Source organism: Meleagris gallopavo, chromosome 13, assembly GCF_000146605.3.
Source record: "Meleagris gallopavo isolate NT-WF06-2002-E0010 breed Aviagen turkey brand Nicholas breeding stock chromosome 13, Turkey_5.1, whole genome shotgun sequence".
Lineage (NCBI taxonomy): Eukaryota > Metazoa > Chordata > Aves > Galliformes > Phasianidae > Meleagris > Meleagris gallopavo.
The window spans coordinates 9,892,589-9,916,233 of NC_015023.2; the positions used below are offsets into that span (position 1 = coordinate 9,892,589).

The 23,645-nt window shown below is 38.9% G+C and overlaps 1 protein-coding gene across 1 annotated transcript in view; it reads right to left on the minus strand.

Moving 5' to 3' along the window:
- SMPD3 (sphingomyelin phosphodiesterase 3) overlaps positions 1 to 23,645 on the minus strand; it is a 50,981-nt gene that overhangs the window by 23,084 nt on the left and 4,252 nt on the right. The window contains exons 2-3 of the mRNA XM_010717823.3: positions 11,011 to 12,635; positions 689 to 764 (exon numbers count right to left, since the gene is read on the minus strand). Of these exons, the coding sequence (XP_010716125.1) occupies positions 689 to 764; positions 11,011 to 12,348 (1,414 nt within the window). The 5' untranslated portion in view covers positions 12,349 to 12,635. The remainder of the gene's footprint in view (positions 1 to 688; positions 765 to 11,010; positions 12,636 to 23,645) is intronic.

Below are 23,645 nucleotides of genomic sequence, written 5' to 3' on the forward strand. Positions count from 1 at the left end.
GAGCAGTGGAATCCACATATTTCACAGTCAGACATCTGCTATTAAAAAACATCTCGTTCTTTTGTGTTAATTCAATGAGGATTTTTAACAAATCCTTCCAAACCCCACTTAAGCGTTATTGTATCTTATCTTTAAGGATCTTAGAAAATGCTGTTTCACAGAACAAAGGAGACATACTGTGCTGGTTCCTGCTGTAACAAATGTAACAGTGGGATTCCTTCTAAAACACATCTAAGAAAAATTTTGAACAACGGTATTAACTTGCTAGCTGTTTATGTATGAAATTGGCAGGTAAAACCAGGGAATTCAGGCTTCTTTCAGCCTTTGATTTCTGCTTGCATAACTTTAGTTTATACAGTAGCCACTGTATGGGTTCATAAATGCAGCTAATGGTAACAGTAATGTATTTGCTGAAATAATGGTAATTGGTCAAGAGAGCAAAGGGAAGAAAAGTTCTTAAGGGATTTTTTACACTGCTTATCTTGTAATACTTAATTACTCCAAGAGAAAAAATGCAAAGATTTTGTGGAGTATTTGTCTATTTTTCTTTCTTCACTCTTTCACCACTGTCCTCAATGCACACTGCTCTTTGTGGAAAACACTGGATGAGCAATGCTGGCAACTTTTGCACAATACCAGCTGTAGCACAGAAAAGTGACAAATTGTGAGAAGCAAATTAAGACAGTACCTGCAATAGCTTGCAAGTGAGTGCAGGAAATGTATCCCACAATTCTTTGGTCCTGAGGTGTACTTCCCACTTGCACCTGAAAGGAAAGGAAGAGATAAAAGGTCATTAATGGAGGAGCTCATACAGCTCCACTACCAACTGCAGTGGTGCAATGCTCATACATGCCACCAGCCTTTTTCTTCATTTTTTCCACCTAGTTTGCTTTGGGAACACACAAACCCCTCAGGAAACACCTGATCGTCACACTTAGCATTACTGAGGTCCCATTTTGCATCTAACACACACACCCCTTCCTCATCACCACTGCTTTAAAAAAAAAAAAGCCACCATCACACACAGACACAGTTTTATCAGTTTACTAGGACAGGTGAAAAAAAACAAGAAAACTAAGAACCAGCTGATCAATTCTATAACTGGAAAGCAGGCTTTGAAGCAAGTGAATTTAGAAGTCATTTGTACTTACCAATGCCTTGTTAACTTTCAGTTTTTGGCCCAGCTAGAAAAGCATGCGATAAACATCTTGGATTATTCTGTCCTCAAGTCTGTTTCATTCTCATTTAGACAGGATGAATATTGATGGTGCTCCTAGTGCTGTTTCCATAGAATTAACCTCCTTCATGGAGGCTGAAGGCAGAGGAAGATGAGGAAGATGTACACATCAGTGTTGGATTTACCTCTAAGCTAGGGGATTCTGTTAAACTCACAAGAATGTAGCAAGATCTCAAAGAATACAGAGATCCGCTGGATGGCTGTCACTGAGTACTGCAGGAGTTTGGCTGCAGAACTCTTCCTCCAGCAGGCTGCCTTGGACTGAATCTGTCACAGTGTCAGAGGTGAATTAGAAGGAGTATCATTCCAATTTCTTACACAACGTATGTGGTTTCAAGAGAAAACTGGGGAACCGTTTCTTTAAGTCCAGGGCAGGCAGGTGCATGAATACTATTTTCCAAACTTAGTAACTCAGAATCAGATTTTGACGTCAGCATCAAAAACTGTCGTAAAGTCTACTGGTTTGCAATTTTGCAATGACTCCTTCTGCAGCAAAGAATTGTGCATGTGATACATCTTCCATTGTTACCTAACGTAACCACACTGAAAATACTGCATGTAAAGTTCTGTCTCAGAGCAGGAATGTGCTTCTTAGCATCCTCTTAGTGCCTAATGCAGATGGAATCATTTTCCAGAAAAGCATAAAAGATTTAAGTCTAAAAGCTGAATGTGCGAATAGAAGTTCTAGTCATTTGAGAAAAAGAAGTCAACTCAAATTGGCTTTAGAATTTCCTGTGCAGCCTTAATGGAGTGCTTCACAAGACCTTGTACTCTAAAGCAAAGTGATATGTAGCACCACACACATATTAATCAGAAATAAGAAATGCAGTGTCCCTGTACATGCATATCTAAACTGAAACGGACTTGGGATCTGTAGCTCTCCAAGAGTGACAAGAAATGGCCTAGACTAACTGCAGCTACCTGCAGGTGTGTGGGCACAACACACACCACCAGAGGGACAGCACCCCTTGGCTGTGCACTTGGTAGGAACAGAATGCACCTCTGAGGGAGATGGGAGAGGTGCTCTCATGAACACTGTTCTAATTTAAGAACCAAACAAGAACAAAAAAACAAGAGCAGAAGACATTAGTGTAATTCATTAACATAATTAGCATTGGAAAGCGCAGAATGGAAGTATACCCAAAGCTGCTCATCTCCCAGATTTCCCATTTCCTCCAACTTCTTTGACTTGTGGGTTTTATTTTAAGTGGCAGTATTGATGTAAACAGCCAAGCAGAGTTGTTTTGAGTATAATCATAATGGAGGAAAATATAAATATGACAACTACTAAGAGAGAGAAAATAAATATTCTTAGTCAGTCCCCAGCTACGGGAAAAACATTAATACATTAAATATGGTTTGAAATAAAATAGTAATAAAAATCTGATTATTTAGTCTAGTTTGGTATTTCACAGATGAAAAAGGACAGTGAGGAAAACTACTTGACCTCCCAAATACTACAAGCCCTGTAATTTTGTGCAGAAACATTCCTTTGTGTGGCCAAGTGCTGTAGCTACATTTAGAATACTCCATTTTCAAGGCTATATTATATTGTGGTGATTCTGCCCAACCAACTTCGTGGCAGTCCTGCAGGAAGAGAACACCCACTGTTCACTTCAGCCTGCAACGTGGATCTTGGCAGAAAGGTTCCACTTCCACCAAACCAGGTCAGCACTTGACAAGTAAAACGTACTTCTTGCTTCTTAGTACAGAAGGAACTTCTAAATTCATATTTACATAGAAAATATGTGTAAGTAAATAAGCCAGAGTAGTTCATTCCTCATAAGCCTAAACATAGGTCGACTTCAGTTGGTCTACATTAGTAGATCAGTATCAGTAACAAATTCATAGATACACTTTTTTTTTTCTTATAAGGAAGTATTCAGATATTGCATTTTAAAGTCTTAGATGTCTTGTGCACCACTTTGCTACTTATACAGAAATTTATTGTAAAGCAATACCTAAGTCTAAGTTCCCAATTTTCTAAAATAGGTCAGTCATTACAAGAGCAAAAAGTCATATGTGCTATACTGTTAAACTCTCAGTTACCTTGAGATTTAGTAGCATCTCCTCTATAATTTCTGAGTCGACAAAACTTTTTCAATATTATTACACTGAAGTATGCAAAATTCTTAATTCTAATTCTTACTACATTTGCAAAGGCTAAGTAATCAAACTACTCAAACTTCTTGAAAAGTAAAAGCTCGAAGTGCATTCTCTATTATAACACTGAACATCTGTATTCTCTTAGCTGCTGGAGGGGGAAGAAGCTCTCTGCAGATGAGAAAGAGGCGTTTTTCTCTTAAAAAACCCTACTAACTCTGCTGTGGTTGTATTTGGGCCTGGAAATCAAAATGCTAGTTTCCACTGCAACATATTTACATTAGTTCCCTGCCTGCGAATTAAATAAGCAAGTGCAAAAACTGACAGCTCTAAATTTTTCTTTTTAGTCACAGGAGACTGATATCAAGTACTTTTCATTAAAAGATTCCTTATGACTTTATGCCACAGAGCATTTGTAGAATACACTGGAGATACCATGCTGACACTGTCATCTGCAGTGCAAAATTGTGTAAATTCCTATTGCTGTGTATTGAAAGCTTCTCCAAGACAAAGTACTACTCTGTCCTCCAAGTGGATGGGTAGCAGGTAATAAATAGTGTTAGTGAAAGAAATCGAGTTAGCAAGGCTGCACTGGAAGGATTCTTGTTGACAAATTTCTCAAGTAGCAACAGTTGAAATTTTACAACTAGAGTGAATGAAATAACTTTGAATTCTATCACATTACTTGCTGTCATGGGAATTTACTGAGCTAACTGGAAAATCTTGCACATTTCATGTTTATCATTCTCCAGTATAGAAAGTATACAAAGCTATAACATGACAAGTATGGTCTTGAACAGTTTACATTTATACACATCTGTCCCAGTAGTGCAAAACAGCTCTAACCTATCTGAGTCTCAATAGATATGCAAACAAAGAAACAGGGTAATGCTACCTAAACACTGGGGGCATTTCAGTACCAGCTTAACAAATAGCTTCAGATCTGCCATTGCTGTGTTAGCAAATCATCAAATACCTGGAAGTAAACATTCTTTTATGCTTAAAAATTGAAGCTGTACCATTCAGGAAAAAATCACACTCAATTAAAGATTCGAACAAGATTCTTAGACACTGTCCAGTAATGTGTAGACAATAATAGTTTGTTAAGAGAGAAGCAACCTTTTGTGACATTTTGTAGAAGCTTCACAGCACCTGGAGGTATGTAGCCATTCTAACTAGGCAATTTCTCAACTCCTGTGTGTGCCCTTTAATACAAAGGGTTTACACACATACGTGTTTAAAGGATATGCCTCTGCCTTTTCTTTCATGGGAAGGAAAACCAGGTGTGCAAACCAGGAAAGAACTAAGATTTTGGCATACCAGAGAAAGAGCTGGAGGGCTCATCACCCCACAGTCAGCATGCACCAAAAAACCCAAAGGTAACTACTCAGGGAGATGGGCTGTTACACAGAACAGCTGTAGCTTTCACCATTATGATTCAATTACATACTGGTCCACAGATGAATCTCACCATTCATTTTATCAGAGTATTTGACAATTAAATTGTCACTTTTGTTACTAGAATAGATGTGAATTGTAGTACTGAGTCCTTCTCTATCTTGTGAGGAAGGCATGTCTCCAAAGCGTACAGCTCTATGGCAAACGAGTTTGTGGTCATGACATGAACCAAGCTAATGATGTTCTTATTAGGAGTTAAAACTAGTCAGGCTAAAAAGCACACCTGTATGTTCCATGGAAAAAAAACCCTTCTGCTCTGCAAACTTATGAGGAGCATCATCTGTGCAGGGGCCAGAAGTTAGTTCATCAAAACACCACAGAGAATAGGATCAGGGTACACAAACAGACTTTACAGTAGATGTGATAGTGACGTACTCCCACAGAAACACTCATCTTGCCATACGTAGCCAATATTAGTAGCACTAAAAATATGTGAGGAGAAGTTTAATGAATTATTGCAGATAAAGCAACTGTATGCACACAGGAGCCATGTTTCTGCATGCTCCTGGTTCAGGCCTGGGATGATGCTCTGAGACAGCCAGGTAGCAGCACACAGCTCTACCTCCCATTTCAGCTGCTAGGAGAATGTTATAAGACCTCCTGTGTAAATACAGTGAGTAGCATTAAGGAAGAAAAAAAGAAAGAGATAATACAGCTTTCCTCTTTCAACTTTTCTGTAGTCTCTGAGATTGTATCAATTCCTCATAGACTTTTTTCCTCCCTTCACCTCCTTTTTAGCTATTTTCCAAGACTAAGAGGAAAGTCAGCACCAAGCTGGAATACCGAGTCAAACTGCCCTAATTCCCCCTCCTGTTCAGAGATGATGCCAAGGAAAAATTGCAGCTACTTATACTTCAAACATTCCTGTCCCACAGAAGTGATTTAGATTAGAGGTAACTTGCAGAAAAGATGTACTTTATTCCTGCACCCTGCCCTCTTTGTTGTAGTTATTTTTGGTGAGCGTAGAGCCATTGCAAAACCGTGCATCCTATATTAGCACATTGACAACTCTGCTTTTTGCCTTCAGGGATGTGTAGTGACTTCTAAAGAAGATATATTAGTTAAATTATTAATATATGATTATCAATATAATTAAGCATATTAAATAACTTTTTTAAAAGTTTTACATGTTAGAGATGAGCACAAAATTCTGTTTGGTGCTTTGCAATTCTTTCTAGCCACAGTAGTGCTTGATCATTTCATTCTTTTTTTTTTTGTAGCTGTTATGTGACAACAATTGCTGCTCTAGCAGCTGAGAGAATTAGCTATTTGGCAAAGCTTCATTAAGTTTATTTTTGAGAGAAAGTGGCTGTAAATTGGTGCCACAAATGAAGGGCTCTTCCTCTTTTGAAAAGGATAAAGCCTACAGCTCTCTCCAGCCTGCATTTCATCCTCCACAAAAGTTTTAGCATGTCCCTACTAATGAAGGAGAAAAAGGTCATGATTAATAGCTTACATTATATCAAGGTGAAGTAAACATGGTAAAGTATCATGGGTAGAGTTACCTCTTTACTTTAAAAAAAGAAAACCATGAAAAACCTCTCAGCAAGTTTATTGGATTCTGTCCAATTCTTGCATTAACATTTTAAAGCAAAAGCTGAACACGTGGAAAATGTTTAGGTTACCCTCCGAAGTTAAATGGAGTGGCTTTACAGTTAGCTAAACAAATTCATGAACAGCACTACACATTTCTTTTAACATCCTGGGATAACTTGAATATAGGACAACTGATCAAGGAGAAGAAGATCTGAAATCTCCAGATGATCTCTTACTGGCCTCAGCAGCCATCCTGCTTTTCTGTGTAATCTTTAAGGTTATATAGGTTTTGCAGCTGCGTAGCATAAGTTAGCCCTTCATAACCATCCACAACACAGGAAAGCTGTTATGAGAACATAAAGAAAGCCTAAATGACCCAAGTGGAATTTACATGCATCAGTAAAATACAAAAGAATCAGAGAGGGTAATTCAGGGAACCTGCTTTTATCATAAATAGCAGATGCTTGGGAAGTAGCAAGTAGATTCTGCTTGGAAGGAATCTTTTACTGTCTGTTAAAACCATATCACCTCTTTTTGAGAGCAAGGCTAGGTTTGCACATAAAGCAAAGGTTGCTAGGTTTCCTTTAAAACAAAGAATAATAACATGTTCTCTGCACAGTTACTGTAATTCCTGTGAACAGCAGTAATTTTCAGAGAATTTGAAAACTAAATCTGTTAATAAGCTTAGGAATTAATATTAATTAAACACAAGTTCTTTCAGAAATTGAGCAAAACCCACAAGACTTACAATTTTTCCTTTTTGATTCCAACAGTCTATTATTCAAACTACCCACATAAGACTGTGGTTTTGCTTTTGCTTTGTTATAATACTGTGCCTTAAGTCAGAATTCTTATTTCTGCTAAAACCAGTGTTCTTGACAGATGCCAAAGAAGCGAACAGTCTCCTCCCAAATTACAGTATGCAGAACAGCCATCTATTCCATATACTTCCACATCTCCCAGTCTCAGTGGGAACAAAACCACTCCAAAACCTCTTCTCATTTAATAACCATCTTGAAAACCTCTCTCTTGTTGACCTCTCTTACCCAACTGTGCATGTACCTATCTTGCACAGTTTAGATATGCATTAGTTACAGCCATTACAATTTAAGGCTAGGGAAGAGGAAAAATTCATCTGGAGAAGTTTTGTCAATTGGGTGCATCTGGAAAAACCTGGACAGACTCTCCAATCCAGGTGCTCAATGGGTGAGGTTATGGGTGAATTTTCTGCTTTTATTACACTAGAGCCCCAAACTTGCACAGCATCCCAGAAAGCAATATAACTAAGGATATTGTTGCATACCACTAGTGCTGTCTGAAGATGAATGTTAAGACTTTGAAACCTTCTAGTAACTTACAAACTTGTGCTCTCACTAATACATTTAAACTTGATTTGACTGCAGTATCATAATCCAATTTCTGCAAGGGATGTGTATTTTTAAACTCCCTTTAAATTCATCAGAAATACTCAGAATTAAAATTATGTAGTGTCAAACCAACAGCTGCAGAAAACTGAGACTGCTGCAACACGCTATATATAGTTTCATGCAAGCTCGTTTAGAATCCCCAGCCCAGGATAGCATCTGTGTCACTCACACTTCTTTCTTCTATCTGTAGCAGAGCAGCCGTAAGAGACAGTGAGAGATATAAGACCTACAAAGCAGGCTCAAGGGTTCTTTTCTTAGGCATTTTAAATTAATGTGAAGTGCAACACTAGAACATGGAGTCACAGTGGAGTCTCCCACGAGCCCTGCCTGTCAAAGTATGGAAATAGATTGGCTGATTTATATATTTGCTGACTTCTCCTCTGAGCCTTCAGCAGCAAGTATGAATAGTGGTTCAACACTTCAGACACAAAATTGTCACTTAGGTGCAAGTTATGTTTCCCCCTTATTATATGCTATTTTTTTCTGTGACTGCGTTCCTTCTGTGTCCCACTGAAAACCTCTTATACTGGACACAGAAACACTGCCAGAATTTGAAGAGATCAAAGTGTTGAATATAAATTAGTCCTCCACTAATGTAGAAAACAGGCTTTACACAATAGTTGCTGACAATTGTGTCATCCTGCTGCCTTCATCCCGGCCTGGAGAACATCAGCCTATACAGACGAAAAAAACAGCCTATGATCTCTGTCAGGAATGTGCTAGCAACAGCACCTTTTGTGGCAGGTATCTTTCGGAAGAGAACAGAGCAAGACTAGCTGGATTCCTTTGCACAGGTGTTCAGATATCTCTTAGGTAGCATGAAGTCATTAGCCTGTAATTTGCTTCCTTGTCTGTTTGGTTTGTTGCTGCTGTGACACCCCAGTTGTTAAAACCAGATTCAAATCACCTGACCTTCCTGGGCTATAGCTTCTCCTTCTGTTAAGCAGATAGCAACCTTTCTTTGTTGTGCACTTAGAGATGTATGAATGAAAACAGTACATAAGAGCCAATCATTATTGTAGCTCCTGATAATAATCCTTGAGCTGGATAAGTCTCTCAGGTAAAGTAATTCTGTGTGACTAAGCAAATCTTTCAAATCCTTCCAAATCTCAACCTGAACTTTACAATCTAGATGATGAATGCAGAGAAGAAAAGATGGGGACAATGGATAATTTCCTATTCACTGGAAAGATAACTTTCCTCCAAAAGGAAAAAATGTACAAGACACAGACCCCAGACAGCAGGTATCTGTTATGTGACACAACTCTCCCAGAACAGTTTTGCCTTTCCATTCAAAATAATTCCATTTGCATTAGAAGTTTGATTCTGAGACCTTTTATTTATCTCAATAGTTAGATCTGTAGCAAGGAGATAAACAGTACTCATTAAATGATAATCAACCATTTCCTTCTCTGAACATTCCTCTGAATTTAGTTGTTGGGTCTTCTCTGGGGTTTTGAAAGATTTAAATAAAGGTTTCATCCTCCCAGTGACTGGAAACAAGGTGATTTTATCTGTATTTTCAGAATGTTCAAGTCTCCCCTCACTTCCTTTTCACACTTTTTTAAGCAGCATAGAAAGCAACTGGTCCTTTACTCAGAGATGGCAGCTATGCAAGAACAAGCTTCTAAAGTATACTACAGAAACAGTATTCAAGTAATACATTTCCTACTCCAGAAATAGGAGCGCTGTGCTTTCCACCAGAATATAAACTTAAAGAATTTGCACAGGTCAGAGACAATTAACACCATGCCACTACTAAATGCGAGGCACTTAGGACGATGGTGTATTTTTGCAAGGCTGTATTGCTATCCTCGAAATCACACCAAGATAAACTCTAATGTAGGATTAGATTACAGCACATACGTAGAAGGTAATGCATGAGCTGTCCTTGGCCAGTAAAAGAAGTATCTAAAAGCAGTGATAAAAGCTGCCTGTTTAGAACAGCGAAGTACTGGCCAGAAGGACCCTTTGATTCTCCACCCTCACTGTATGATCGTGGTTAGCTTGCTGCTGTCCCCCTGTAAGACTTGAAAAATTCTGAAGTGAAGGAATCGATTCTCAGTGACTTCAAAAACAAACCAGGCTTTTTGCTTATTGTAGCTTTTGTCTCAGGACTCCACACACATGCAGTTAGATTAAGCACTACATCAAGAACAACAACCTTCAAACCAATTTTGTTTCAAAGCTAAAATAGATCGTTCTTACTTATTTTTCTTTTTTGATCAAAGAAGGAACTGATTACTCATACCAACGTACAATTCAGAAAAAGCCATTTTGTATCAGGACACACTCAGCTCAAAATTAACAGTATTTTATGTATAAGATGCAGTAACTCAGAATGACACAGATCCAAGGTAAAACAGTCTCTTAGCTGGGACAGAGTTTTGTGATATTTAAGAGATAGTAGTCATCGTTGAATCTTCATATTAATTGGTCCCTATTCCCTGCTTAACTGTAACATTATTTAACAACTTGAATCCCTAATTAAGTTCATCATCCCAGTGGAATTTTTAAAAGAGGCTTAATTTTCTGCAAAAGAAATGGAGACATTACTGTGTGCCTAGAAGGGTAACAAATCATTGACTCAGCAACAGGCAGCTGAAGGCAGATTGTTTTTAATCTCTTAATCCATAATATATGCATATGCTGAAGGACAGTCTTTCTTACCCTGGTATACTGCACAACACACGTGTTTTTTGCACACAGCACTTCATGATGAAAGAATAAACTTCATCTGGTTGTAAAAAGAGTACAGTACAGATCATTTAGATCCAACTTTTTGGAAAACCTGTATATTCAGATATAAACAGGCTTTTGTTTATGCCACATACTATTATCAAAGAACGCGAGAGCTAATACTTGCTTTTTTATGCAACTCACAGTAACACAGAACACATGGCCTAGCATCTGACAGTAATGCCCACTGTGCTGTACTTGTGTTATGACATTTAGAACAAGTGCATTTTATTGATGAGGTTTTTGGAAAAGGAAACTAAAATTCCACAAAAATTACTTCAAATTTTGGTGCTTAAAATTATACTCTGGTCTTACCTCCCTCATTATTCCATGCACGTCCAACACTTCGACATTTTATCTAGGCCACAAAACTTATAAATCAGTTATATCAGGTAATCTAGACCTGAAAATTGCTTTCTTTAAACAGAAACGACTGAGAGAAAATAGCATAACTCGTCACATGTGTGGAGTCAATATTTATGGCTTCAAGAAAAAAAAAAAAGCTCTTACCTTGAGAAACAAGGCTCCCTTGGAAGCCAAGGAGTCCGTTCCTCTTCCATTGGGATAACAGTGATAGGCAGCATCCATAACAGGATAGCGGCTGGCAAAAAGTAGACCACTGTTCACAAACTTAAAGCTACAGCAGGCATGGCAACCGTAGACCCCAACATCATAGACAATGTATTCAAAATAGTGATGAAGCTGCTCTTTCAATTTCTCTGCAGCTCTTTTGTCAAACACTTCCTGCAAACACAGAAAGTCCAAGTTGGCAGGGAAGAAAGCAGAGATCTCATGATCAAAGGTCTCATCCATATGTTTCTTTTTCCGTACTGAAGTCTTCTTCATGATTGAAGCTTTATAGAGGAGCTTGTTGTTAACAGTGCTTTGGTCCACTGTCCCATCTCCAACACGAACCTTAACCAGTGACTCTCTTGAGGCAGAGTAGCTGTCTAAACTGCCGGAATCTCCATCCTTCTGTTTGTGGTTAGGCGTTTTTGAGATCTCTGTGTCGCCTTCCAGCGAGTGTTCTGCCGTGCCGCTGGCATTAGCCTGACCATTGACAATGTCTGTTTCTATGTCTGACATGTGGCCGTTATCCTCTCCGTTTATGCGGACAATGCAAGTATTTTCCTCTCCTTCATTTGGCTCTCCAGATCCAGCTTTATCATCTCTACCATCCTCACTGTTGTTGGAGCCAGAATTGTCTCCTTTGTACTCCATTGATGTTGTCCTTTTCATGCCAGCGTTAACAGTACGATTAGTGCTATCTCCACCCTGGGGGGACACCAAGCTGCTGAAACTCGCTGCACTTATGGATGTGTTGGTAGGAGAATCTATATATATTTTGATCTGTGGTCTGCTTGCCCCATTTCGGATCCTTCGGCCAATCTCTTTAGCCCTAGCCTGTGTGTTGAAAACATTATTAAATCTTGCCAGAGAATCTGGCAGCAGGCAAACGTTGGCACTGCCAAAGCAAAAGCTTTTCCCATTCCCTGCAGCCTTCCACTCACTGAGCAGCGCGGCTCCATTGGCATGGCTCTTGTCTTTTAGTCTGGAGTAGATATATGGCCTTCTGGCTGACTGGAGAGGGGACCATAACAAGAAGCCTATCAGAGCAAAAGGAAGAGAGGCCACCAGCAGCGCCAGGTAGATGGGAGTGGTGATAATGATGCAGAGTGCATGGAAATAGCATGGATCGTCTGCTCTTTGACGCTTTTCATAGGTAGTTGGAACAAAAGAGGCCACAAGCCTATCTGCAAACCAGTAACATGGGAAAATTAGGCCCCAGGAAAAGGAATGCAGAACTGACAGAAAGCTGTTGGGAAATGGGGAAGTATATAAAACCATTGCAACTTAGTTATGACAACAATTCAGGGCCTACTACATGGTGTCACTGTGTCAAGCATCCATAGCAACACTGGGAGAGGTTTGGGGAAAAAAAGGTCCAGTCAGAAGTTTGTTTTTTCCAGTAAGAGTCAATAACAAAACTGTAAGAGCACCATTTCACTGTGTTGCAGTAGAAAGAAAAGAAGGCCACGGTTTCTGTTTGGCTTTTTGGCATCTGTATTTGTCAGAGCATGTCATTGTTCACTGCACGCTGCCATAACGAAATGCTCCAGAGACAAAAAGAAAATCTGTAAAAACAAGAGACATAATGCATATGTAACAGTTACTAAAAGTTTAAAGCAAATTTTCTCATACTGGTATTCCGTACAGTTTAAATTATTTCCCTTTTTTATTTAATTTAGAATTTTCAGCAGTTGTACAGACCATGGATCTAGAGCAACTCCAACCATGAGAGACTGGTATTTCTGTAAATTATGAGAGATGCTCTGAAAGTAATGCTCCCTGTTTTATTATGTTGGCCCAGGATGCCAGAGGTAGATGTTGGTACTTCAGTAGAAGTTGAACCTTCCCACCAATATCCTTTTCCATTTTGTTGCCATGAGACAGATGGCAGCAGAGGGGCAGTATGATAGCATGGCGTCTGATGTAAAAATGCACTTGAAGCAACAGAGAGGAACTGAATTCCTCAGTGCAGAAAAAATGGCACCCACTGACATTTCACTGATGCTCGGGAGTGAATGGGGGATGTGAGCACAGCAAGGCACTGGGTGGTGCATTGCAGCAGTGGCAACAGAAATAGTGGCCACCTCTGATGGTGCACATTTTTATGAGTGCAGCATGCAGGCTCTTGTTCATTGCTGGCAAAAATGAATAGCTACTGGCATAACTATTTTGTAAAGTCGTGTCTTGTGGCTGAGAATCTGCTCTATCACATAGTGTTATTATGCTCTTTGTATCTGTTGTACTTTCCATGGAAATAAATAGGAGGCATTACTTTTGGAGTTACCTATGTATTTCAGTACACCGATCAAGCACAGGACTCATGCTGTCACAGAGGACATTTCTACTACAAATCTAAGCCTTAAATTGAAATATATACTTTGGAGTGTCTTTCATCCATTCATGTTGATATTCATTTATTGGTATCAGCTGGCTTCAAGTCCTTACCAGCAGTGGAGCAGCTGTCTCTGGGCAGCTCGTATATCATCACTGAAGTTAAGCTTACATAAATTGCCAGAGTTCTTGGGAAAAAATGCATTCAAGAGCAAAAGCTACAACTGCTATGAAAATGGTTTGCTTTGCTGCACTTCGCAACAAAATGGTTTGACTTAATTCTAACACTTCCTACAGTTGAGTATGGCTTCAAATATTTAACATTCAGTGTAGTAAAAGCAGTCAAACTACTTTGCTTTAATACTTAGGTATTTTACTCTCACTGTATGCTTAGAACTACAGTTCAGTGTTACACAGTCCACAAAAACATGGAACAAGATTGCCTGCAGACTTCTTACGTATTCTGTGTTTCCATTATTTGGTGCATGCTTAAGCAAAACTTAAACTATCTTAGTTTATGGCATTGTTTTTAAATTCCAGTTTTCAGCTTTGAATAAAACAACACTAACTGAATATAAAAAATTAAAAACAACAAGACGAAAAAAATGAAAAACCAAACAGTTTCACTTCTTTCCTCTGAAGATAGAGAATGTCTTTCAGGCACTATCATACCAGGTGCAATATTTGCAGTAGTCACAAATGCCATCGCTAACCAAAGGCATTGAAATGTTGGGGGCCTTGTAAAGGAAGCTCAGCAGTATAAAAATACATATAAGCTGTATATACAAGTCATTGAAATAACCTTAAAGATTGTATAATGTTTTGATAACGTGAAATGTAAATGTTTCTTTACTAAACGCATAACCATATAAATCAAACTTCATGAACCTTGACAATACCATCACCAATTAACACAGTGTCACTCTCCTCAAACAGAACTGTGACAGTATCCAGTAAGAGCAACAAGAAAAGGAAAGAATGGAAGTACAAAAAGCAAAGCAGCTCGATCACTTATCAAGCACTCTGCAGAAGCACAAAAGAAAGCGAGAAAGTTAAAAAAGGCAGTTTTATAATGAACTGTTCTCTTCAACAGCAGAGTGACCAGTGAAGGCAGAATTCTCATTTATCAGGAATAAAACTTAGCATGCACTGAATGACAACCATTCACCAAATAAGAAAGTGGGAGAATGAATACTGGACCATGCTTTAAAGCTCTTCTTCAATTTTAACATCTTGGAGCGATGAAAATTCCAAGAAAATGTTTATTAGCATAAGTTCAATTAAAATCTGGGGCTTTCAGAGAGCCAGATTCAGGAAAATGGTTTGATGCGTACTTTAAATACTCTGCAGGGCACATGGAGACAGATGGACATTTCTATTTCTAGCTAGTGGCAAATAAATCAGTGATAGAACAAAGAGGATACAGTGTTATAAAGCAGTGCTGCCTCAGTATCAGAAAAAAATGCAATTCCTCTGTTTTCTGTCACCTTTTAGATTTCCGCTCCTTCAAACTAAGCCCTCGCAATGATTTATGTTCCTGCGGGCAGCATGCTGTTCATTGTGGTACATATGCAGTGCCAGACTGCCTACCCAGAGTGTACTGTACAGGTCAGCAGTGACAGATAGTGCATTCAAATACATAGCTTAGCTAACTCTCTTTTTACCACACACATTTTTGTTTAATGATGATAAGAAAATCCTTCCTCCAGCCCTGCTGAAAGGGAATTTAGACTGATCACAGTCTGAGGACATCAGATTTGCAGCCATTCATTTCTGGTAGGCACGATGGAATAAAAAAAGGACTTTAATAAAGAAATAGCTGAAGATGAGTTAATTTTGCAGAAATTTCTTCTGTGAAAGGCAGCCCTGGGAAAAGCAGTAAGTGTTAATCTGAAAAATACAGTTAGGTAGTGTCAGGGGCTCGTAACACAGACTGATGACAGGAATCAGTGCTGAAACAGAATGAGAAAAAGCAAGTTGGGAGGGGATAAGACGATGAAAGTCTTCAAAAGTGAAAGCAAGCAGCTGGTACCTGAATGCCACAACAGCAGCTGGACAGTTGCTCACAGTCAGTAGCACATCCTGCTAACAACAGGCAGATGGGCCTGTTTACTAGGATGTATGGCCCTGTGTGTTTTGCCCTGGTGGTATTATCTAGATGGAAATTGCAAAAGTTGGATTAAAGAAGATTTTTCTTCTTAATGATTAGCTTAGCATAATTTTCACAATCTTATACGTGTTTTGAGTTGAAATAAAAAAGTGACTAATCAAGTGCCAAATAACAAATGCTTGGCATTTACTACTTAGCAAAGGCATTTTATAGTGTTGATAATAAGCAGAAGCCTAGCAGATGCATTTTTCTGAAGGATTTTTATGTCTCTTTATAGGACTCCTCAAAAGAGATTCTGGCATCTACAAATCACATGTTAAAAATAACTTCAACCCTGTGCAATTATGTAATTACTATTACACAAGGAAAACTGTAAGAGACTGTAAAGAAGTTATTCTCTTGTACTGCTTAGAAAGCTTTCTAAAATCCCTGATGATTTACATAATCACTGCACGGACGGGAAGGTTTCTTCTTTACAGCAGTCCCAAGGATACAGAGAACACTGCTGGCTGGGGTACATGAAGAGAGGGTGGACTGCAAACCTCACATTCCAACTTGCAAGCGAATGACCTTTATGGTCAGAAGCACAGTTGGGTTGCAGACTGTAATGTCAATTTGACCTTTGCTGTTTTAAAATCACATGCCAGGGACAAAAAGAAAAAAGCAGAACTACAACAGATTCATAACAATATGCCTGATGACATCTTCTGCAGATAGATATTTTCTGAAGTATACAATGACAGGGTGTTACAGCTCCTAGGGAAACATGACATCAAATGACAGTTTGTAGAACAGTCAACACCTTTTTGGTGATGCGGTGCAGGAAAAATTGAGCCAAGATACCTCATGCAGGTTCTGTTATGGACTGCAGCATCAATAAATTACAACATCAGCAGCAAACAGAAAACCAAAGAACGTTCAGCCAGAATGGCCTCAGAAAAACAATTATTCATCAACATACTAAATCTAACTACAGGCATACTACCGTATGTATTAGTTAAAAAAAGGAAGAAAATTAATGTAAATAGAAATTCTGTGGCACAGCAAGTGCCACAAAGCAAATCAATTAAAACTGAAATCTGTTTTAAAAAACATTTAGCAAGAATGTAACTTCTTGTCAACACTAAGGATTAAGTGATGGTTCAAGGCTGCATGGTGACTCTTACCCCTCCTGTGCCTTACACAAGGATGGCACCTTTGAAAATCATGGGAGATCTGCTGGACAGTTTTTGCCCAGGTGCTAGCCCAGCTGTAGTGCAGAGGCAGCAGGGATGCATGCTATCCACTTTATGCTATGAGTCCTAATAGTATTCTCACAACAAATGGTACAGCACTACAAAAGCTCTGGTACCAGAGCACATTTTAAAATCGATATTTGGAGAAAAAGGAGGAGGGAATGGTGATGGGAAGGAATGGGGAATGGAGAAGGGGATGTCCTTTAGTTAATTCTTCAGTATTACAGATAGAAGACATTGGCACACCAGGACCCTAATTAAAAAGCAGTCGTCTTGGAAGTAAAATGGTATTCTGATTAATAAATCTTATAGATGAAGGAAATTGCAGTTTGCCACAGCTCTGTTGCAGAACTCGCTGGCACACATGAATAGGAACTTAGTTTCCTACTTATTTCTTAGCTGCAAAACCATATGCTTGGTGGTGCCTTAAGGCAACCCAAAGAGACGAGAGAGAATCATAAGAAACATGTCTTACCATCTCTGCAAAGTCTTGAAGGGTGGGGGAAATGCACCACGTGAGTCAGCTGCACCTTGGAAAACATGACGTCAGTAACGTTTCTCCTGATGCAGTGGTTCAGATGGAACCCAAAGCTAAAGTGCCTAATTCCTCCTGATGGTGGATATTATTTGGTAATCCAATGCTTTATTCATAGGGGCTTGAGGGATTAAGGGAGAATTTAAAATACTGCAGTGAGACAGTATATTTTTTTATATGACTACAAAGAGGTAAAACATAGCCTCACTTGGTTGTTTTTATTATATTCTAAGTGTTTGAAGGCTAAAAAAAGACCTTAATTTTTTTTTATGGTGCCAGTATAGAACATCTCAACTCCAGTGATAACAAGATATCAGGTAGAAAGGTTTCAAAGATTTTTATGATTATAATTATGCCCAGAAGTGCACTAGAGACATCACAGATCAAAAGAGATGTTCCTAGCTCTAACATAGCTTGCAAACTAAATAAAGGACAATAGAAGTTGTCAAATAATAGAGAAAGAGAAGGAAAACTAAGGTTGTAGTAATAAGGTTAGGCAGTCTAGAAATGGTCAGAAACTTTTTAACTTCCTTTTTCTCAGAAAACCGAATTACACTTTTGAACTCAGACAACTCAGATTTCTTCAAATACACTATTAACACCTCAGCAGTTTTTAAAAATATATATAAAACACTGCAGGAACACAGTGAAATGAAATTGTGAAGTGACTGACTGATGTGGGAAGTTCCTCAGTGGGTGCTGGGTTTATTCATATTTACATAAATTCGTTACAGCTTGCTTTCCTTGAATCCTGACAATTGCTTGGACTTCAGTAAGGAGCACATTTCTAAAATTGGATTACAGAAAAGCAGTTATTGAGAATGTATTAAATTTTCTCTTAGTTTCATTTCACTATTGTCAGCTGGTTATCATTTGAAGCAGAGAAACACAGCTTACAGCCGTGCAACTGCTACACCATATGAAATTGCAAAACTTAATGTTTGGAAGTGAGAATAGGCAAGGCAAGGATCTGTGTGCTTGTTCCCTTTTCCATATCTCTTCAGAATCACAATATAGGGGATATGGAAGAGAAAAACAGAACTCCCACACAGCGTGAAGGGAACAGACCAAACCAGAAAAGTGAGAGAAAAATAGCAATGGGTCGCTTTTATGAGCATGGCATGCAGGCTCTTGTTCACTGATGGCGAAAATGCCAAGCTAGTGGTGGTGACTGTTGAAAAGTAGTGTTCTGTAGCTGAGGATTTGCTCTACCAAATAGTGTTATTGTACTCTTTGTTTTAGCTTCCATCAAAATAAGAGGCATTGCTTTTGGAGCAGCCAATGTAATAATAATAAAAGCTTTTCAGACACTTGGGTTGTGTGCTCAAAAGGAGCCTGTGAACTATTGATGACCCTCACTGAATTAATAGAAGTTTCACATTTCAGCAGACAAGGAGCTGTTAATCACAGCCTTGGTAGTCTAAGGTACCTCAGCAAGGCCTGCAAAGCACTGACATCAACAGCTCATGGGCTGCCATGTTCCAGCCCACCTGACAGGCGCTGAACCAGCAGTGCAGATGTAGCTCTGGCAGCTGCACCCCGTGTACGTCTGTGGGAGGTAACAGCCCTCCTCACTGAAAACAAGCTGGCTGTGGCTGCCCTCCTGCTAGTGACCTCAGCAGAAAAACCAGGCTTCACACTGTCACGGCATCCCATAAACCTCCTTGCTCAAAAAGCAGGTTTCTCTGCTGCAGAGCTGAAAAGCTGCTTGTGATCAGACTGCTCTGCGTGCTCCGTGCTCTACATTCATGTGGCATGGCAACAGATTCTCATCTCCAACAGCAAATCATGGCAAGTCGGTAGTCCCAGATCACATTTTCCCTGGCCAAGATGAATACCCACACAGCTTCTGCTACGCAAGTTAAATAGGATTAGCTTTTAAACTTTATATTAAAATATAAAGACAATTATATTAATGTATGGAAACACATCAAAGATACCTAAACAAATATAACTGATTGAAAACATTAAAAACATTTTTCTGCCTTTTTTCTTTCAAAATGGGTGGAAAATTGGAGAAAACAACTAGCTTTTATATTCCTGTGTGCAACTTGGATTCCACCCTGACACAACAGATGTTACTTGCTGAAAACTTACTTTTGGAGTCAAAACTGCTGATGGGATACATCTTATCTTCTAAGCACAGAGGAAATACTTTTTTCTTTACATGCATAAACTGCAGTGAATATACAATCAGCGTGCAGCTTTATTGAGGGATCCCAGCAGGCCTGACCCAAACCTTACCAGCCAATTCTAGGTTCTAAAACACACTCCCAAAACTTGGGGCATTCTCTGACTTGAATGTACCAGACCTGAACATGAACTGCTCGGTTGGGTGCTACGTGGGATTGCTGTCCTAGGGTATTTCATTCCACTCCATTGCAGAGGCAGGGGCTCATCTAAGAATCCTAACTCTGGAACCTTCTGTCAGTTATTTGGATTTCAATGTCAACAGAAGCAGACTCTGTGTTTCTGTAGTACCTTAGAAGGACAAGTTGCACGAAAGGACCTGGTTGCCCCTAAAACTCCTATGGCCATGCAATCTAAATAACACAGTAACTAGTTGCAGCAGTAAGCAAGGATGTTACTTTGAAACATGGTTTAAGTGCACCCTTTTAGTAACTCTCTGAGGGCTCGATAATGTATTTACATACACACATATTCTATATGTAAGTCCTAAACCAGCAAAACTATGTTTTCCTCATACAAGAGACAATCACCTATTTCAAAATTATTAATTCTTATTTATGCCCTAGGAACTGGGAATCCACTGGAAATGGAATCAATAGCAAATCCTCTTAAGGTTTAAAATAACAGAAACATTTCTACAGCATGAAGCTTTACGGAAGGCTTTGCTATCAGGCAAGAAGTAGTCAAATAAATTCATCTGACCAGTTGGTGATCTCACTCAGTACCTGAAAAGCTAAACACTCCCTTTTCTGAGCCCTTATTTGGCGTACTTCAGTAGTGAGACAACTGCAGCATGCAAGCACATGGATCTGTGACACCAAGCTCTGTTTATACAATAGAAATGGAATGGGCTCTATTTACAAAATCACCTTTTGGTGTGTCTTAGCCTCATATTTTATAAGAGCTGGCATAATTCAATAATGGCTAAATAAATCTGATCTTTGGAGATGGCTTGTTTAATGAATCTTAGTGAGATGGAACAATATTAGCTTTGGGTGTCCAAGAAACAATTGAAGATAAAAATTTTCCTGCTCATCTTTCACCTTCTAAAACCTACAGAGGCCTTACTGCAGCCATGTCTGGCCCATTAATTGTCAGGGGGGTATGTGCTGCCTCGAAAATGAAAAGCTGTTCTTTCTCAAACAGCACTTCAAGCCTTCAGGCTTCTGGTGAGTCCAGTATGGCTCTTCAGACAGAATTATAACGTCATCAATTCTCCCCAGAGTGTGTATTTTTATACTGTTCAAGTAATTCTCACCAGCTGGCAAAGAAGTTACTTTACCCTACAGTAAAAGCCCAACACAAATTCCTGCCAATAAATTTCTGTTCTTAAAAGAAAAAAAAAGAAAAAGCTCACCTAGAATTCTCACGATTATACACAAAGGAAATTAGAATACAACTCAAGTTAAAACACAGGTATCCCTATGAAGAAAAACTAGTTTTTAGTATTTGTTCATGTTCTACATAAGGAGTATTCAAGAACACAGCATTTGTATCTTAAGCAGATTTCCATGGACAGCCTGAGATTAGATTCCTTAAGCACTGCTTTCCTGCTGCACTGACAGTTGTGTTTCCTCCAGATTCACAGAGATCTAATTGTATGGTGCCTGCTTGTAAAAGAATCAGCATTACTCAAACCTCAACATATAAATTCTGAACTGTCCTCCAAGCACCTGCTATCAGCTCCTCTGATGAAAGTGCATGAATGCTACAAAAGAATTCAAACTCAGTAGAATTTCAAGCTTAAATAGTTTGGGATGCATAACAACAAAAGCAACAACAACAAAAAAAACCACTGGTGTTACTCGAGTGTTAAATAGCAATTTGCGTTTCCAAAAAAGAGAAGAAAACCCAAGCAAACAACACAAAGCCACACTCTGCATTTGATTTTTTAAAACGTGCTCCAAATTCAATGAAAAATATAGTTTTATTTCTAAGTCCATTTCACTGTAAGACACCGTTAGATGAATGTACTGCAGTGCTTTTGTTTCTTCTTACAGAACAAGAAATAGAAGCAGGTAGCAGACTTTTCTTTAAAACACTGACCCAAGCAGTTTGTACTTCGTCTGAGAGAACGCGTTCATTTGTTGCCATCTTTAGATGAAGTATGGATGGATTTTGCTCGGATATTACAAAACTATTCATTTCTCAAGTGCACAAATCAAATATTTAAGACCACAAGATCTGTTTGAAGATTTGTATTGAAACTACTCCTAAGCACAGAGAAGATTTTGGACAGGTTCATTCCCTGTTTCAGCTGTGAAACATCGAATTGAACAGCAGTGCAGACCTGTTACCACTCTTCCTTTTCTACACTGGAATCACTGTTCATAATTCTGGATACTTTTCAGAGAACAGTAAGTTTTACCTAATAAGCAGCATGCCAATAATCCACTCAGTATCCAGCTATGCAGCTCTGCTTCTAAATGTTTCCAGATACGTTGTACAGCACCTTTTTTAATGTTGTTTCTCAACAAAATAGTACTCTTGGAACAAAAATTCTAAACTCATAAGAATGCAAAACAGAAGGACTGCAATGTGTTTGCCAGTCATCCAAAACTTATTTCACTTTTTTTTTAGGCATTGGCGTATTTAGAAAACTCTGATCCTTCCTCTGCCTTCAGAGACATCCTGACAAACCAGGAAACGTGCTCAGCATGTTCCAGCCACCTTTCTGTCACAGCACAGGAAGCAGCGTTCAGTCACAAAACATCCTTTCAAGTCTACGAACACTCTGCACTAAATGGCCTAAAACTCTCCTTGTTTTCTGCTGGTAGAACAGACCTCAGCTCATGCCAGGGTGCTTCCAGCTTTCCAGGTTCTATGTCTTGAGATCCCTACTCCACACGCTATGTGCTGTTGTGCACTAGTCGGTGGGAACTTGGTAGAACAAAGTAAAATCTCTACCTCTTCTACCTCTAAATAAGATATGAGCATAAGACAGTAGAAAAAATTCACAATATTTTAATGGAAAACACAGTGAACAAGTAGAAATGAACAGCTACTGTTTGGTTATGCATACCTGTGTACAAAGGTCAGTTTACCATTCCAGAGGCTTTAAATGTTTTTCCTTTAAAAAAAAAATACAAAACAAAAACACCCCAAACCAACAAAACAGTAACTTCAGGGCTGTTTTGTTTTTTGTTTTTTGTTTTTTGTTTTTTTCCCCTCTGTTCTTAAATGCAGCAATAAAGACCAGGACCATCTACAGGTATTTTACTTCATGCCTCCCGCCTCCATTTTTTTAATGGCTCTTGCAACAACAACGAAATATCAAGTCTTCCACACCCACAATGAGCAGCAGAAACAGAGTAACTTATTTGCATATTTAAAAGGAATCCCTGCAGTATTCTGGTATCATCGCCAGCAGGTGATGCACACTAGATGCTTCTCTCAGCCATTAGCAGACCAATTTGTTTAAATATTTAATACGCTGTCTAAAATTTCTACTGAGTCAAACTATCATCAGTCTTTTCATTGTGCCTGAAAGTAAGGTGTTTAACTGAAATAACTGTTACTTAAATTGCCAGAGGCGGTGTGCATGAACACACAAATATTTCCAGGTTGTACGAGTACTAGAATACAAGACAAGTCTAAAGACGACAATTTTTGAGAATGGGAAGCTTTGACTCCTAAATAGGCCTGGGCTCACCCCATAAACAGTTTGGCCTCACTATTACACCTAGGATGCACAGCAAGCATCCAGAATTCTCCCTGCTGCTTTCACTCAGTCCACTAAGCTTCACTGTTTCTCCTATTTAACAAGAGGGCGAGAGCACAAATAAATACTGCTATTCTAGTGTGTCTGGGGGAGGAGGGGGGGCAAACAAACAACACCTGAGCATACTAAAATTTGGTCAAAATATGGTCAGTAAAAACAAACAAACAATAATAGATGTCTCTTTTTCACCCACCAGATTTCTGAGGCATACTCAGAATGTGTGTAACTCCATTTAATTTGACATAATTTGCTTTTAACACTCTCTGTACAGTTAATTCCACCACAAGTTAAACAGAGCTTTGGTTTTGTAAGACCTGCATCAATATAGCTGTCAAGTTTGTTCCATTTCTTGCAGCACATGTACAGCCTGTTACTTGCAAAAACCACCCTCAGACATGCACAATTCCTATACACATTAATTAGGGTTATAAATGTGCCAAAAAGTATATCATT